General features: G+C 39.6%; 1 protein-coding gene across 4 annotated transcripts; it reads left to right on the top strand.

The window, feature by feature from the left end:
* Positions 1-124: 124 nt before the first annotated feature.
* rbm26 (RNA binding motif protein 26) lies at positions 125-13,310 on the top strand. 4 transcript variants are annotated; one of them, XM_035907944.2, is made up of 22 exons: positions 125-607; positions 1,521-1,639; positions 1,750-1,868; positions 1,987-2,078; positions 2,190-2,449; positions 2,788-3,066; positions 3,173-3,415; positions 3,637-3,777; positions 3,888-4,028; positions 5,580-5,691; positions 5,807-5,963; positions 7,069-7,251; positions 7,742-7,834; positions 7,955-8,023; positions 8,109-8,213; positions 8,300-8,374; positions 8,560-8,727; positions 8,997-9,101; positions 9,265-9,468; positions 9,860-9,946; positions 10,106-10,219; positions 10,980-13,310. In XM_035907944.2, exons 1-22 carry the CDS (start codon positions 549-551, stop codon positions 11,067-11,069), a joined length of 3,015 nt encoding a protein of 1,004 aa, XP_035763837.1. In that variant the 5' UTR covers positions 125-548; the 3' UTR covers positions 11,070-13,310. The 4 variants fall into 4 exon arrangements, with proteins under 4 accessions (XP_035763837.1, XP_006780430.1, XP_006780428.1 ...); XM_006780367.3 differs by having other exon boundaries at positions 5,583-5,691; positions 10,980-13,309; XM_006780365.3 differs by having other exon boundaries at positions 7,739-7,834; positions 10,980-13,309.
* The last annotated feature ends 4,621 nt before the right edge of the window (positions 13,311-17,931 follow it).

Raw genomic sequence — 17,931 nt, 5'->3', positions numbered from 1 at the left:
GACACACTGAAAACAAAACACAGCGGTTAAATGAACAGAAATTTCGCACTTTTTACGTCGACGGACACTGCTCTCAGAGTTGCCCTCTCGCGATGTTTCGAGAATTTTTCCAACGAGAATTCAACCGGAAGTAAATAGTATTCATGGCATAGTAACCACTAGTGAGAGGGGACGAAATAGTAATTTAAGCGCGGATGCTATTTAATTCATCGAACTGAAATCGCTTGTAAACTTCAGAGTTAGCAGCTTCAGCGTTGAGAGGCAACAGACCTCCCTCCACCACCGGCGTTTCAATAATAAGCACAGCAGAAGGGTGGCGGGATTGTGCAGCACGCTCGGGGCCTGGAAAGACGTGTGCTAGCCCAGCCAACGTTACGCTGCGTTAACGCGGCAGTCAAGCTAACGTCACGTTTAGCATCACAGTCTGTCCACTGAAGCTGCTAGTTTCACCAGCTAATGTCAGCTGTGCTTTTACACAGATAAACAGCATCAGCCCCGATTAGCTTTAACTGTGGCGGTGGTCGAGGGAAGGCTCCTTTGGATCTAAGATGATCATTGAAAACCTCGATGCCTTGAAAACATGGCTGTCTGAAACCCTCGAGCCCATGTAAGTATGGTTAGCCATTAGCCAAAATGCTCTAGTAAATTTAGTTTAATCGGAGTTACACAAACTACTTAAATGAATGGGGGCTTGAAAGAGTAAATTTTGCTCCAGTAAAGGTCCCGTTGCTTTATTGACATTTTACTGAAGTAAAAATTCATTTTGGTTGCGAAAAAAGTTGCCAAATTAAAATGTACTCCGAGTAAACATAAGGTGTTGCGCCTTTAAAAGGGTAAGGGAGAGGAAAGGCTGTTACATGGTAATAATGTGGTGATAATATGGTGGTTAACCGTGTCCTATAATATAACAGACATGATTAGAACATTCTTAGTCTACGAAAAAGTGTCCTTAATATACGAAACAGTACTAAGTCCCTTTTGGTTAAACTCTGCTGCATGTGCAAAATAACACTGGTCAAATATATAATTATGTAACTGCTTTCCTCAGTACAGCCAGCCTAGAAATAACCAGATTAAATAACAAAACTGTCACACTGTGTCCCCAAACTTGATTCAGCAACATTAAAAATGTCACATAACCAAGCAGCTTTATAAAGAACAATAAGGAGATGTAATAAATCTAGGCAGCACAGAGTTGCAAATAATATATTGTTAACTCTTAATTTCTGGTATCACTTACAAGAAAAGCTAAACAAAGTACTAACTGAGCCAGTTATTTATTTATGTTAAGCTTTAAATGAGCCAGAACCAATAACATTTCCTAACAACAACAGCAAAGCTACTGCCTGCTTTTGTGGTGTATTGTAAATTCAGTGGATACAGTTAGTTAACTCACCTGCATTTTGCAACTTTTATAAACGACTGTGTCCTCCCAACACGTATTGTCACAGACAAATTGTCTGGTTTTAAAAGGAAATCTTGTTCATGTGTTATATGGATTTCTTTCTTAACGATTGCAGCTGTGATGCAGACCCTTCTGCGCTGGCCAAGTATGTTGTTGCGTTGGTGAAGAAGGACAAAAGTGAAAAGGAACTTAAAGCCCTTTGTATAGACCAGTTGGATGTATTTCTTCAGAAAGGTAATTATTAAAGCTTTATTTTCCAAGCGCCATTACTTTTATCATGTGGTCCTGAATGTTATTTGACTCTGGTTTAAAATATTATTCTATGACTTTTTTTTTCTTTCCAGAAACCCAGCCATTTGTGGATAAGCTGTTTGAAGCTGTTAACAACAAAAGCTACCTCCCACAGCTTGAGCAGCCACCCTCTGTGATCAAAGTTGAGAAAGAAGAGCAGAAGAAAGATGAGGTTATCTTCTTTTAATGTCAAGAATTTCAAGTACCCAAAGATTATTAACATCAGTTAAATGCACACTTGCTAAACAGTATGAGCAACCAGTTTAAATAGGCACCTTTTTTTTGTTCAGGCAAATCGTGAAGACGAACGAGACAAGAAATTTTTGAGACGCGTGAATCACAGCCCCCCACAATCAAGTTCTCGCTACGGCAGAGACAGCAGGTGTGTGCGTTTGCCTGTTTTCATTTAGAAAAAACAAAACAAAAACCATGTCAACATGTGTTTTTCTTTCACTCATTTCACTCATTGTTTTTTAAAAATATATATTTTCAGGAGAGGAGATGACCGTAAGCGAGACGATCGCTCCAGGAAGAGGGATTATGATCGCAACCCGCCGAGAAGGGACTCTTACCGTGAACGCTACAATCGCAGAAGAGGCCGCAGCCGCAGTTACAGTCGTAGTCGTAGCCGAAGCAGGAGCTGGAGCAAAGACCGTATCCGAGACCGTGACAGAGACAGGGATAGAGACAGGGATCGAGATCGCACCAGGAGCCGGTCCCTCAGCAGAACTCGGTCGAGAAGCAGGAGTCGAGGTAAGAACTTGATTAACTCAGGTTGTAAAAATATCAGTATTTTTCTTTTTAATGTGCGAACATGCCAACTTCATTACAGATCTTAGAACATCTTATTTTTCCTGGAGATGTATTTGTTTGGTATAGGTGTGTATTTCCTCCGGCATGAATTTACCTAATCTTAAGAATTCAATAGGATTTCCTGAATAGTTCACTGTATATGATGATCTACTAGTGCTGAGCAGTTAAAGAGAAAAAGGATCAAACTAAAAACTGTGTACCTGATGCACAGGTCTGATTTGTCACTTTTGTATATGTGTTAGTGATTTAAAGCCATGTGGCCTTTCTTTTCTCTCTAGAACGAGACTCTGGAAAGTTGAAGTATGATCATGAACGAGGGGACAGGTCAGAGAGTGGTGATGGATATACCCCAGCTGCTCTTGTCTCCACTGCAACCACTTCACACTTCCCTGTGCCAACACTGAGCAGCACTATTACAGTCATTGCTCCCACACATCATCATAGCAACAACACCACAGAGAGCTGGTCAGACTTCCGTCCCGAGCACCCTATGGATCGGGTCCCTTTCAACAGGGGGCCTCCCCCTCAACAGAGAAATCGATGCCGTGACTATGACGGTAAGGACAGCTGATATTAAATATATATATTAAAAAAAATATGTTCTGTTCTGTTCTTGGACGTTGTATATTTGCTTGTTCTACATAGCTCTGTTTCCTTTTGCAGAAAAGGGATTCTGCATGCAGGGGGATCTGTGTCCTTTCGATCACGGAAGTGATCCCGTTGTAGTGGAGGATGTCAATTTGCCCAGTATGTTGCCCTTCCAACCTCCACCAATTCCAGGTGTGGAGCCACCACCACCCCCAGGCCTCCCACCACCACCGCCTCTCATGAACCCACCACCTGTGAACCTTCGGCCGCCTGTGCCCCCTCCAGGTGCCCTTCCACCTAGCCTCCCACCCGTTGCAGGTAGAGATTCAGATAATAATTGCTGTATTTCCTTTTTTTTCTGACACTTTGGTTCAAGGTTTTCAAAAGTACTAACAGGTTGAATTAGCATTAAAGCAATTTTAAAGTCAAGGGGCTTTTTTAAGTCATCAAATAAATTCTTTATGCTTAAAACTACAAAGTGATATATCGCTACAGAAAAAGGCTATCTAAGATGTTAACTCTTGCTTTATCTGGCACAGGCCCCCCTCCTCCTCTTCCTCCACTGCAACCAGCAGGCATGGATGGTCCTCCCAATTCCATCACCAGCTCCGTTCCCACCATTGTCACCTCTGGGATGCGCTCCTCGCTTCCACCACTCTCAAGGCCACTCTTCAACTCTGGTAATGTCTCTAATCTCTTATGTAGTCTATATCATTTTAGATTTATAAATATGTTGCTGTACTTTACCCCAGTATTTTATGAGCTAAATGATCCTCTCTCTGCTGATCAGATCACTATGACACAGATGTGTACAATCCCGAGGCCCCCAGCATCACCAATACTTCCAGGCAGATCTATCGTCACCGGGTCAATGCCCAGAGACCCAACCTGATTGGTCTCACTATGGGGGAGGTCGATCACCCACACAGAGGTATTTTGAACCATTTGAACTTTGAAAAGACTGTCCTCAGTTATATATGCATTTCATCTACTGCAATCAGAAGTGTTTCTCTAGACCAGGGGTCTGCAACCTTTTACACCCAAAGAGCCACTTGGACCCGGTTTCCACGCAAAAGAAAACACTGGGAGCCGCAAATACCTTATGAAATCTAAAATGAAGATAACACTGTATATATTGTTTTTTTACCTTTATGCTTTGTGTGAACAACTAAAGTAAGTAAGTAAAGTTTATTTATTAAGCGCTTTTCACAGACAGGCAGTCACAAAGCACTGTACACAAATATTAAAATAAACAATACAATCAATAGACATTATACACAATGTAAAAGATCAAATGTAAATAATGTAAAGAATATAAAATACATAGATCAACAAAAGGCTTGTTTGAACAGAAAAGTTTTTAACTGCTTTTTAAACAAATCCACAGAGCAACTGTGTTGCTTATGAAATCCATGAAGTGCTACAGAAAAAATTACATTTTATTTATGTAATTAACACATTTTGAACTCTTGAAGAAATATAACAAAAGGAAAGCTGAACTAAAATGATCCAGCAAACAAAAACTGTTGTGAGCCGCCACCCTTATATCGCCTTTGGGCTTTTGGACCCTTGACCTGACTTTTAAAAAGTAAATGGAAAAAAAGCACTATGCTGCTAAAAGAAAAAAAAAAAGATATTTTCAAAATTCTGCCTAAATATGTATTTTACCTGGTTAATGTGTGTGGCGGGGCGTGGTCTGCAGCGCTGCTGCAGGGGAGGCGGACGCACCTGAGCAGCACCTGCAATCACGCCTCGCCGCCTTAAAGTCTGTGCTCTCTCTGCTGTTGTGTTGGTGTGTGTCGGGCTGTGAGCTGCAAAGCTACAGTCGGCTGTATGCGTACAGCAACCGTGTGTGAAAAGTGGTCAATAAAGCGATGCTGAAAAGCGTGTTCATGCAAACATCGTCGGGTCTGCCGTGATATGTTTACAATAAGACTTATGGTCCCGAACCTTTGTGCACAGCATCTGCAAATCGGGGCTGTATGAAGTCACTTTCATCTTTACGCAGGACTGTAAGCTGTCATCTGTGAGGCGTGAGCGGTGTTTGTTTTTAACATAGTTCACGGTGGAGAATAGCTGCTGACATAATGTGGATCCGAAGATCCATAATTGACCTACCTGGGGTTGAAAGTCTCGATAAATGCACGGCGTTTCGGCGGGTATACCGGCTTCCGCGAGTGTGACGCTTATTTTGAGCGATGAAAAAATAATAAGATATAATTTTATTTTTATATTTCAAAATCACAATAAACTTCCAATTTAGAACTACAATTTAAAAAAATAACTAAACACAAATAAAATACACTTCAGCTAAATACTTCTAATTTATTTTCCCAAACCACCCGGAGCCGCAGTATAAGGACAAAAGAGCCGCATGCGGCTCTGGAGCCGCAGGTTACCGACCCCTGCTCTAGACTTATATTCTCCTTTTATGAGCCACATGTGTTGGTCTCAGAAATTAACCTATCAGTGTTTGTTCCAGCAGACAAGATTCCCAACAACAGTATGAGAATTGTCATGGAATCTGATTCGAGGAAGAGACCCGCTCCCTCTCATGATGGAGGGCTGCCCACCAAGAAACCTTGGTTTGACAAGTAAGAAACACTTTGTTTTGGTTTGTATTTTTTCTATAGTATGTAACAACAGCACATGTAAAGAGGGGTATAATTTGACACATGTGAATTGGTTAATTTTCTCCTCTCTGCTCAGAATCAACTTTAACAAACCCAACCACCAGGGCAGCCACAAAAGGGCTCAGTTCCCTCCTAACGCCAAGCTGCTTGTTCGGCAAATTCCCCCCGAGCTCAACAACATCAGCAAACTCAACGAGCATTTCAGCAAGTTTGGAACCATCGTCAACCTGCAGGTCAGTTCCCGGATATGGATATCCCGGCTTTGATCATCGTTGGTTATTAACACGTGTAACCACAGTATAGCGCAATCATATACGCTGTTCAGTTGGTGATTGATGTGTGAACAGTATGCATGCGTGGATCTGGTATTAAAAGCTTAAAGAGTCACACATGGTTTGTCTAGTGGTTTAGATTAATCTTCTAGGTTCTCTTTTAGAAATAAAATATAAAATTATGCCATCAAGCTATTTGAGTAACATGATTTGCAACAGCTCTGGTCCAACATAAATCTGACCAATAAAGATATCACATGTCAAAATAAGAGATTGACTGCTAAGGTATCTTCAAAAACAACTGCGTACTCTTTTACACAATACATTGTTGTAGTTTTAGGCTTTGAAGGATTGGACAGTAAAAGGTAAACATAATGACTCTTGGATGATCAGGTGGAACTAACACCATGTAACTGCTCTTGTGTCCGTTTAGGAATCAAATAATGTTGAATTAACTCTTTATCTCATAAAGATGACTTTTGATAACTTCCCCTCTACCCTCAACGACAAGTTTTGACACCTCAGTATATATCAAACAAGACGTTTCCTGGAAGCAGCATAGGCAGAAACTACCCTCGCTAACTTCTAATGCACACCGAATTATTTTGTTTTATAAGGAGGCCTGAAGTATAACGGAAACCACTCACTACATCTTGAAAGCCCTACAAGCACTTTGAATCACCTTGTTGTTGAATTGTGCTATACAAATAAACTTGCCTTGCCTTGCCTTACTAGGCTTTCAAGATGTAAAGAGTTAAAATTTCAGAGTCCGATAAAGCCCCTCGTTGTGTTATCAGGTTTGTTTGCAAGAAAACTGACTTTGATCGTGTCTATGTGCTACTGTTAAGGCAAATATCCAGATATTGGCTTTAAGCTGCTATATTTCTGTAAGTTCAGCTAAAGCTGAAGATAAGTCTGTGTCATGAGTGAAGCTGATGTTTGCGAGTGACTTAGCTGACCACAGCTCATCACACACACATTGTTATCCCCTTGAGTGATCGTGGTTTTCAGATTGTAATGTGTTGTCCTCTGTCTGTTTTAAAAATGGTTTTAAATGTTTTTACAGGTGGCCTACCAGAGTGACCCTGAGGGGGCACTGATACAGTTTTCGTCTCCTGATGAGGCAAAGCGGGCCATGCAAAGCACTGAGGCGGTTCTCAACAACCGTTTCATCAGGGTACACTGGTTTCGTGAGGATGGAAACGATGCCCAGGGCCAGTCTCAGTTACAGCAGCAGTTACAGCCACAGGTAGCCACTGTTAAAGTTAGCCGTCTCTCATAACACGCTTTTGCAGGCTGTTATCTTTACACAAGCAACTGCTTTTCCTGTAACTTTAAAATAGGAGGCACTTGCAAACCAGTGGATTCATTGTGATTACAGATTCACAGTAATACAAGTTCCTCTAACTTCATCAGCGTAAACAAGAACACACTGCCATAAATTCACAGCCAATGTTAATTTTTTAAGGTGTGAAATGTATTTCCTGCTTTAAGCGTATGTTTTGATAATTTGCAAGAACTAGACACTGTGTCACATTGTCTTCTCTTGGCTCTCTTTTTGCAATGTAGAAAACTCGGCGGCTGTAATACCTGTCATTTCTGCACGTACAGCACAAAGAACTTGTTTTGCTGTCTAAAAAAATAAATGCAGCGGAGGCAAATCTGGAAGAGGGACAGCCTATTTATCCGTTAAAATGCCTTCCATTTCACATTTGTACACCGTCTTTGTTTTTCAGCAGCCTCCAGCCACTTCCCTGAAGCAGTCTGTCAAAGACCGTCTGGGACCCATGCTGCCCCAGAATTCAGGGCAGGAATCCGGTGCAGCCTCACAGGTGTGTGTAGGCGGTTTTCCTGAGGATGTGTTTTGTTGCGTATACTTGTCAAAATTTGCCCAAGGTCTGTATAAACATTTCCCCCCTTTTTGACCCCCTCCCCACACCCCTTTTGTGCAGAATCCCACTAAGCTGTCAGTGAAGGATCGTCTAGGCTTCTGTACAAAACCAGCAGCTCCAATTGAAAAAGTAAGTCTCCACTCTGTGTTCAGAAGTCTTTGCGTCTCTTTTAAAATGTTCTCCTTCTCTTGCAAATGTAATTGTTTTCTCTCAGTTTCAGGTGTGTTCAACATCCATGGGACTCACAAAGACTGTGTACAATCCTGCTGTCCTGAAGACAGCACAAAGGACCTCAGAGGAAGCTTTGAAGAAGAAACAGGTGAGAAATGGATGGAAATTTGGAGGGGCAGTGATTTATAAGTCGAGCAAAAAAACTGTATTCAATCCCCATTTTTAATTACACAGGAAGCTCTAAAACTGCAGCAAGATGTGAGGAAGAAGAAGCAGGAAATATTGGAGAAGCACATTGAGACACAAAAGGTAAGATGCAGAAGGAATAAAGGCTTCTGTTGCTCAGTGTTAATTTGCATAGATTTGGATGATTTGTGTAAGATTATTATGTTTTTTTTAAACATTTACTTTCACCTCAAGTGTTTAATAATTATTCAGATATGGAGACATCAGCAAATGTTAAACTTGTATTTCTCTGCTTATGTCTGCCGCAGCTCCTGATATCCAAACTTGAGAAGAACAAATCAATGAAGGCAGAGGATAAAGCCAAGATCATGGAAACTTTGGACATGTTAACCAAGAGCATCACCAAACTGCAAGAGGAGATAAAATTAATCTCAAGCAACAGCAACCCACTGCGGATAGCAAAAAGCAAGGCCCAGGTAGTGTTACCTAAAAGAAGAAATACACCGATATGTTCAAACAAAAGCCAACTGATAAGAACCTGATGGATTATTATTGATTTGATCTTGATTTCAGTGATTGAGTGATTTTCTCTCCTTTTTCTTCTAGTATATCACAGAAAATGGTTGTAACTTGCTGTTGGTGTTAGATTCTCCTACACTTGATATATTTGCTTGTTTTCTGTTTTAATTTAAAATTCTAGGTGATGGCCAGCATTTATTTTTATTAAATCTGCTTTCACTCACAGGCACAGAAAGAACTGCTGGATGCAGAGCTGGACCTGTATAAGAAGACTCAGGCTGGAGAGGACACAGCCCTGTTGAAGATCAAATATACCCAGCTGCAAATTGAGGTATTGAATTAAAAAAAAGAAAGAGGGCAAGCTTGAAACCATGTATAAAAATGCTGCTTGCACAGTAGCCACTTGAGGGCAGACTTGTTCTTGGAATTTCAAATGATGAAACATAATCTCCACTCCAGCTGTGTTCTGATGTGCTCTGATTGTTTTCTTTCAGGCAGCTAAACGGGGGCTGCTGTCACCAGGGCGAGGCCGGGGTGTCCATCCTCGGGGCCGCGGTGCCGTCAGGGCTCGGGGAAGGGGCTCTAGGGGGCGAGGAAGAGGTGTGCCGCTGCACGCAGTCGTGGATCATCGACCAAGAGCGCTGAAAATTTCTGGTTTCAACGACACAGACCGCATAGATTTGCTACCGCACTTTGCTGTAAGTCAACCTAAAACTGAAAAAACAGACATTTGATAGCAGCCACTGTGCTGTGTAACAGTGTAAACTGACAGGATGTTAAAGTTTTACGTTTGGTGAGCATACAGTGCTCATCTAAAGATAATCATCTTATTTTCCTATACATTTAAGAGAAGATATTAAAAATATTGACACTGTTTAGTCTATAGCTGTGTTATATACGGTGTAAAAAATATTCCATATTCATAATTTCCCGTGGGCTTAACACTGTCTACACTGGTTCCTCTGCATTTTAAACCAACTGTAGGTTAACAACAGGCCACGTTGCTGGTTTGTTAGGAACATTTTCCTCACTGTTGTGATGTATTAGTTTGTTCAATGACCAAAATGCTTTGCTTTCCCAATCCTGTAGCAATTTGGAGAAATTGAAGATTGCCGGATTGATGAGGGTAACCTGTCCGCAGTCATCACGTACAAGACGAGAGCGGAAGCAGAGCAGGTGATGCACTTTAACATTCAAACAGTGAAATGTCTCTTTCATTTTTTTCTGCATTATGGCTCGTCCTTGGATTAGCAAGGATAAGGCACAAAGACCAGCAGCTAAGCCTGATGTTGACACCTGCCCCCCCTCTGTCTGCTTTATGTTGTCCACCTGCAGGCGGCTCTTCACGGAGTGAAATTTAATAACCAGACTTTGCGCCTGGCTTGGCATAAGCCTGTCACCACTCTCACTACTGCGGATGCTGACGAAGCAGAACCAGAGGAAGATGAGGTTTGTGGATGTTTCTCACCTTGCCTTAGTGTTGGCACTGTTGATTCAGTGTGGGGGATTTTCTGACACGTGAGTCACGAGGAGAGCATTAGACTTATTTCTTCCTCATGCTGCTATTAAATCCACTTGGAAATATTTTCTTTAGTGAGGACGTTTTTAGACGTGCTCATCTCAGTAAAACTTATCAAATATGTTTCTTGTATTTAACATCCACAAGGGGGAGCTCTTACACATCAATGCAGGAACTGTACTAGGATTGTACTGACCAGCCAAAATATTAAAACCAGCTGCTTAATATTGCATCCCATCACCCCTACTCTCTTCCATACTTAACCCATCATAGCACTGGGCTACATTGGCATTAGATTCAACGGCAATTTGTGGATCAGGATTTCTTCCGGTCCATACCAACATTCCTCGGCCCAGCTGACATCATTTTGGACGTTTCTGGGGATGAAAAAATTTTGTTGTAGATGTCACGCTTCTGACTGCCCAGGGTTTCCCATCAGAGTATTGCATTTTCACTAGATGATCGTTGTTGATTCACTTTATCTGTTTGTGGTTTTAATATTGTGGCTGATCAGTGTGATCAGCCACAAAAACAGTGAATTTCGCACAGCCCCTCATACCTTGATTACTCTCAGATGGAGAATTTAGTTTGTCTTAGGACCTTTTTAGAAAGAAACAGATGTGTTGTGGAGTTTTCTGCACTTTTTAAGCACGTGTAGTAATCTCAGTTTCTTTTCTTCTGTCCTATCAGTACCCAGAAGAGTCTCTAAGTGATGATGCGCTGCTGGCGGACGATGATGAGGAAGAAGACGACAACGAGCCTCGCCCCTGGCGTAGATGAGGCTCACTCAGATGTTGTTTTGTTTGTTTGTTTTCTTTTCTTCCTCTGGTTACACTGGTGTGGAGGACAAGTGGAACTTTAGAGAAGATTTCAATGCTTGCTTATAAATCAGCAAGACACATTTCACTTTGGCTAGATGTGTTTTTTTCCCTAGAATTGCTGTAACTGGCAGAAAAACCATGTACAAGTTTAATGAATTTCATTGTTTATACCAGATGCAACAGTGCTGATTTTTTTTTATTGCTCTTAATGTAGACAGTTTTTTTCTTTCACATTTGGGTTCACAGAATACAATTAGTTTGTTGGGACATATGACAGCTGATCACTGAAAGACACATTTTTTTGAGTTCCTAAAAATAAAAAAAGCTGTGTTATAATTTAAACCAATGACAGTAGCTTTTGTAGAATAGTGTTAGGTTGACTGGTTTAAACGCTTGTGTGTAAATATTTTATGAATGAGTTTAAGTGATTTGTATGAAAGCTTGGCTTCTAAGTTCTTTGCTTTACTTTGGATTGTACAAAAAATAAAGAATTGAAATGGTCTAAAAACATGCTGCCAAAAAAAAAAAAAATCCCTCCCCCATTTCCCAAAAGAAAAAACAAAACAATTGGCAGTGGGGAAAAAAAAGAAAGCAGCCAAAAAAAGAGCTGAAAAAAGACCATTTCAAAAAAACAAAAAAAGCCCTTCATCTTCACCTAAGAGCAAACTTCCTAAAAAAAACCAAACAAACTCAACAGCTTTAACTGGAACTGGTAAGTGCTATGTAGCACCAAATGGCATATAAAGGTAAGGCAGACATCATGCTGTATATCTGTTTTTGCAAAAAAAACCAACATTTGGAAACTGATTCAATCTAAAAATGTTTTTTTTTTTTTGTAGGAGCTGTCAGTGTGCTGCAGCTTCAACACATCCTTCTCTAAGAAGCGTCAACATTTTACGCTAATCTTGTCATGTTGTATCGACTGTATCAGTCTTTATTTGGTGCCAAGCTCAATGTGATGCTGTATTAAAATACAGAAATATTTTATAAATTGGGGATTGATTATTGTGTGACATTAAGATATATGCAAAAAGTTTGAGAGAACTTTGTTTACATCGCACATTGCTGCGCTGTTTGTAACTGGAGTAATTGTTGTGTTTAAAAATTGAATACAACAGTATTAAGTAACAGTTTTGTTTTCTGTAATGATGCATCATTTTGATGAAACAGCCTTGTGAATCTGTGTAATAGCTTAGTGTTGACTTTACGTGTAATTCTGGATTTTGTTCTTGTACCAAAAAACTTTCAGAGCAGTCGTCTGTTCCACTTGAGGTTTTTGTGCTTTTTGCCCTCTGTTAAATGAAGAGCCTGTTACTGATAGTAGCAGTCAAATGCAGGTATCCATTTAAACCATTTTGTTCATGGTGAGCCTCAATACCAAAAGTCTTTGAGCAACGTGGGCCTTAAGAGAGTGTCGTATAATTTGGTTGGTTAGTTTTTGGGCTGACACATTTTTTGTAGTTCTGCCACTGTACCTGTACAGTGGGCTTTAAATCAAAGTGAATAACATTCAGACTTTCTCCTTTAATTTAGGGGTTTAGCAAACCATTACGTTAACTTTTAAGGTAACAAATCCATTTTTAGAGGCACAAAAAAATTTGACTCTTGACTGACTAGTCCTGTTTCCTTGTTATTTTATGATAAATAAAATGGATAAAAATGATACAAGAACCATGCCACATTATCTATCAAATTACTAGGCACTTTTTATTGCATGGGCGTGTATGGCTGCTGGTGGAATCAAGTCACTAGTGTTTATCGATGTAACTGCTGATAGAACTAGTGGGATGAAGTGTGGCGTGCACAGGCCTTTACCCTCTGCTCACATTTCCTAACGCTGTAAAACTGATCAGTGCTTCACAGTGCAGATGGATAATCACCTGAAACATACTGTAGGAGGAAAAAAAATCGTCATTGTCTGTCACCTGATCCCAACTTAAAAGGACATGCTTTACAGTTAGCGAAGACAAACCCGATGACAAAAACACTCACGAACAAGCAGCGCCTGAAGGTAACTGCAACTGTGCAGGCCTAGCAGAACATCTCAATTGAGACATTTGGGGATGCCCATGTGTTCTAGACTTCAGGCAGTAATTCACTGCAAAGGATTTTCATCCAAGTATTGATACAAATCCTTATATTTGAGGATTATTGTCTTTTGTTCAGTTGCTTTTGAGCCTCTGAAAATGAAAGCAATGTATAAAAACCTAATAAAAGTTGATTCAAAGCTGAAAGGCTGAACTTTACCTCGATTTTTTGATTGAAAAATCTACTGTGGCGGTGTACCAAACAGTTACAGACCTAACTGTATTCAGGGTAGGCCTTGCTTAATTGATCAAGATGACACAGACCCACAATCTGTGTGGATTACACAGACCTGTCACAAAACAAGACACATTATATGAAAGAAGGCCAGAAAATGTTGGGAAGCTAAAAACTACATCAAGGATTTGAAAATAACGGCTAATGTGTGCTTACTTAGACCCTTCGTTTTAAACATCAATGAATGTGAGTGGCGGTGTTTGGCTAACAGGAATTTTGCTTACTGTACGGTGTTTGTAGCATGCACTACACCTGCAGAGAGGCACTTCACAATCCCTCAGCCATGAATGAGATGGGACAAATAACCCAATCAGCGTTCCCTAGTTCATTGTTCCTCTGCCACCCCCGGTGCCTGTCAGGCTTGCAGAGATAATTGTGAGAAATCAGATTTGCTCTCTTAGAATATCTGCTGTTCATCATTTAAACCCTTTCCCCCTGTGCCACCACCAGAAACACGTTCCCTCATCCCTCGATCTCTCAGTATGGGAGTGCTTCCGCCTCCTCCTGCCCTCATTTACCTATGGTGCCACCAAAACTCGTGCAGTCGTATTCTTTGATAACACAACCAGCTGTGCTTTGACCTGCACACTTGTGTTCTTGAAGCAAGGCCTGGTAGATCTAACTTGTGAAGTTACTGCTTTGATTGACATAGATTTTCCTGACAGTTATTTAATAGCACTTCATGGAACAGCTGTATGAATGAATGAAAATTTGGAGTTTGCGTCCCAGGCAGTCTGCAGCTGTGACCAGCATGCAGAAATGTCCGAACCTGCTTCCCTATTGTGTCTCAGTCGGAAGAGTCTATTTATACGCTCCATGTGAGCTCTGAAAATATGGGATAACAAGTTTACAGCCTCCATGTCATCCATTATATACAATTTTACTTTCTGATTTGTGTCAAAGAGACAAATGGCATCAAAACTTGGAATAAACTCCATCTTTTTTTTCTTTCTCCTATATAGAAATGGAAAAATAAAATCCTTTTACTGTGATGTGCAAAATGCAAAACCAGTGGCAATGATTTGCAAAGCTGTCCAATTAATTGCAATTACAATTAATTACAATATTGTCAATTGCATTATTGTTCATATTATTAATAATATTACTAATTGAAATAGAACATTTAAGAGAGAACATTTAAAATGTGGAAACAAATATTCATTGTTTTCATTTTTGACATTTTGGCTCCTTTGTCTTCTTCTTTTATAATTCCTCAAATGATTTTAACATGTGACGCCTGCAGATTACAGACATGTCCATTGAGCACATCTCCCACTACCAAATACAAGCAGAAAGTGAAGCATTGATGGTGCCTTCACATGCTTTCAATGCCTAATGCACTAATGCTCCTCCATATGATTCTAGATGCTCTCTTTTGAATTGTTCAGTGAAACCCAACTGCAAGGTCATTCTTCTGCTTAGAAAATACTACTACTACTAATAAATCTCATAGCACGACAAAGTTAACAAATGTAAGAATTTAACAGTTGTGTAGAAACTGTTAAAATGTACTTGTTATTTTTCAGGCATATAATAATTTGAATTCAGTAACAAACTATTACTGACAAAACAGTTTTTATTGCCAAATTTGAGTGGCCACACTGGACTCCTCAGAGAAGTCAGAAATTAATCAAACATAACACGTAATCATATTTTTTTCTGTTCAGGAATGCAAGTAGATAATTGTATTTTGGCACCTTAATTAAAAAAAATCATCTTCAGCTTTTTGCGAAATAGGAGATTTGGAAATTGTTTAGTAGTAACAGATTTCTCTAACATTTATTACTGTAGTTATATATATACTTTGCTCATTTCCTCTTCTCAGATTAGCCTGTTGTTGTATTTGTGGAACAGTGTTGCCAGCAGGGATGTTGCTGACTGCCCTCTGGTGGATAAACTAAGCAATGTCAACACTCATAACTTTGTTGAAGGGTGTTTTTCCTCATCTCTACTTTACTTTTTATCATTTTTTTTTAATTTATCAGGTTTTATAAATTCCAATACAGATAGATCAGCAAAGAATTAATGTTGGCCAATAATATTGGCTTGTTAACAAAAAAACAAACAACCCCCCCCCCCCCCCCCCAAAAAAAAAAAAACCCCAACAGCAACCACAATAATGGCACATCTCTAATTCCCAACTCTTGATATATTATCTTTGTACTATTTTCAGTGAAATATGGACTTAAAATAATAAAATAGTCACTTCATTCTGTTTTTTGTTTACATTTTACACAAGGCCTTGACTTTTTTTGTTAAAAATAGGGTTGAATGTGTAACTTAAAAAAAGACAACATATGTGTGTTGAAAGCACCACTTTTGTTTGCTTGGAGATAAGCTGCCTGTCAGTGAAAGTGATTGTAGTTTCTTTTTGAAGCCCTAAGGGCCTCAAGAAGTCGGTCACACAGATATGAATCATCTAGGAAAATGCATCACATTAGTAACTTTTAATGTATTCAGATTAATTTGAATAACATTCCTGCCTCTTTTACAACGCAAAAACACTGCTGCATGCCAGCTAATACCAATTACTACAATGCCAATTTGGTAGATGTACAAAAATGATCCTAATGGATGTGCTAATGCAATCTTTTGGTCATTAATTGTGTGTTGCTTTATCAATTTAAGGTGGCAATCTGTAGAAAGTGTTTCTGATCTTAAATCACTTATGACCCCTCCCGACATTGCTGCTCTGAGCTTTCACACGCCTCGCTCCTATTGCTACAATGCCAGTTCTCTGTAACACTATTAATATTTTATGCGATCACGAGCTTCCATAAGCAAATTTCAGTCCCTAGCAAGTTGAGCCAAAGCATGATTAATTTAGTATTTATACCCCGACAACCCTTTAAACAACACAAGGCCCCCGGCCACAAAGCAAGGCACAGTTTGAAACAAAACTAGCAGCCTCTAAATCATAATCAGCACAGTCATTCAGGATTATTTGAGTTTGGGGACTCATTTTTTCTGTAACAGCAGCTGCAGTTCTGGTGTGGAATCAGTGGGTTTGTGGATGGAAGCCGCAGACAAGACAAAACTTTTGTTTTTGTTAGATATGGCTTTCCATCAGTGCCAGTTTTTTTCAGAAATATTGCTGTATTAGACTTAACAAAGCCCTGTGACGTCATGTGTTGACAGCAGATTACAGGTATCACTCTCTCAGACAACACAAAATCAAGACACAGCTGCCCCGAAACCGCAGATCAGAAAGAGCTGATCCTTTAGTCACTGTGCTGAGATTGCAGCGCTGCAGCTAATCTGTTTACATATGAAAACAATGCAACACCTGCAGCTGAACTTTTGCTTTTTGGTTTCACTGAAACAGAACTGCTTTGTTTCTTTGTTTCTGTAAATTTAGAACTATGTATGTGTTTTTTCTTCCATACACTCTTTACCTTACATCATACCGACAAGCCTATTTAAGATCTGGTTTTTAAGATCTCAACTCAATGATATAGAATAAACAAGGGTGATAATTACCTGTTATTCTTCAATTTCACAATATTTGTTATTGACAAATACACATTACCATCCACATATCAATAACTAATTAATAACATACAAATTAAATGTAATTAAATGATAACTGATTTTTAAAAAATATATTGTTTGCATGTATGTATGTATTTCACATTTTAACTTGGCATAGAGAGATGTGAGTTTAACTAAAAGTCCTACTTTGTCCCTGTAAGCACGCTGTGCAGCACTAGGACCCTGAAACTGACCTCACCTGAAACTGTTTCAAGTCGCAGAAGTAAATCTATGTTTTCATGTTACAGGGCTAATTATATACACATTTACGTTTATATTTAATGTTTTGATATTTATACATTTACACATATTATTTTAGATCAGTAATAATAAATTGTGTTGAATCTACCTAGTTTATTTTTCCATATTTACCTAATTGTAGGACTTCCTGGCTTCTCATTGGTTAGTGAAGTTACATGGGGAGTCTAAACAAGGTTGTGTTGTTGAAGTGTAGCAAGAGGAAAGGTCTTCATCTTGCTCTTTTCTAATAACTTAGAGAGATTTAGTACCATATAATGAAGCCTCATGTTACACTGTCATCAATTTATTTAAACCCGTACTTCTCCTACTGGGAAATTTCTTAATTCCTTCAATAGAAAAGGCCTCTCAGTCACAATAAAATCTGATCATACTCATATTTCAAAACCTGTATGCAATGCATGCTTTGAGGCCAAATCTAAGACGCAAGGGTAAGTACATAAGTTGCATGACTAACAGCTAAAGTGAAAGCTAGTCATGTGCCTGGACACTACAAGTTGCCTTATCTGCAGACTGCAGTCTTCTCATCCCTGCAAGGATAACTGTGTGTTTCAGTACGTCATTCAGAATCTAATAAGACTACACATTAACATGATCACTGCACAGTTCAACTTCATTAAAGATAATCTCTGCGCAGACTGCTCTGGACAGGGCAGGCCACGCCCCCCTGTATTCTCTTCTGCTATTGATCAGTACAGTGATTTGCAGCA

The sequence above is a fragment of the Neolamprologus brichardi genome, chromosome 1 (assembly GCF_056152115.1).
Source record: "Neolamprologus brichardi isolate AB-2024 chromosome 1, ASM5615211v1, whole genome shotgun sequence".
NCBI classification, from domain to species: domain Eukaryota; kingdom Metazoa; phylum Chordata; class Actinopteri; order Cichliformes; family Cichlidae; genus Neolamprologus; species Neolamprologus brichardi.
The sequence above is the reverse complement of the archived record's forward strand: the minus strand, read 5'-3'. Positions and strand labels throughout refer to the sequence as shown.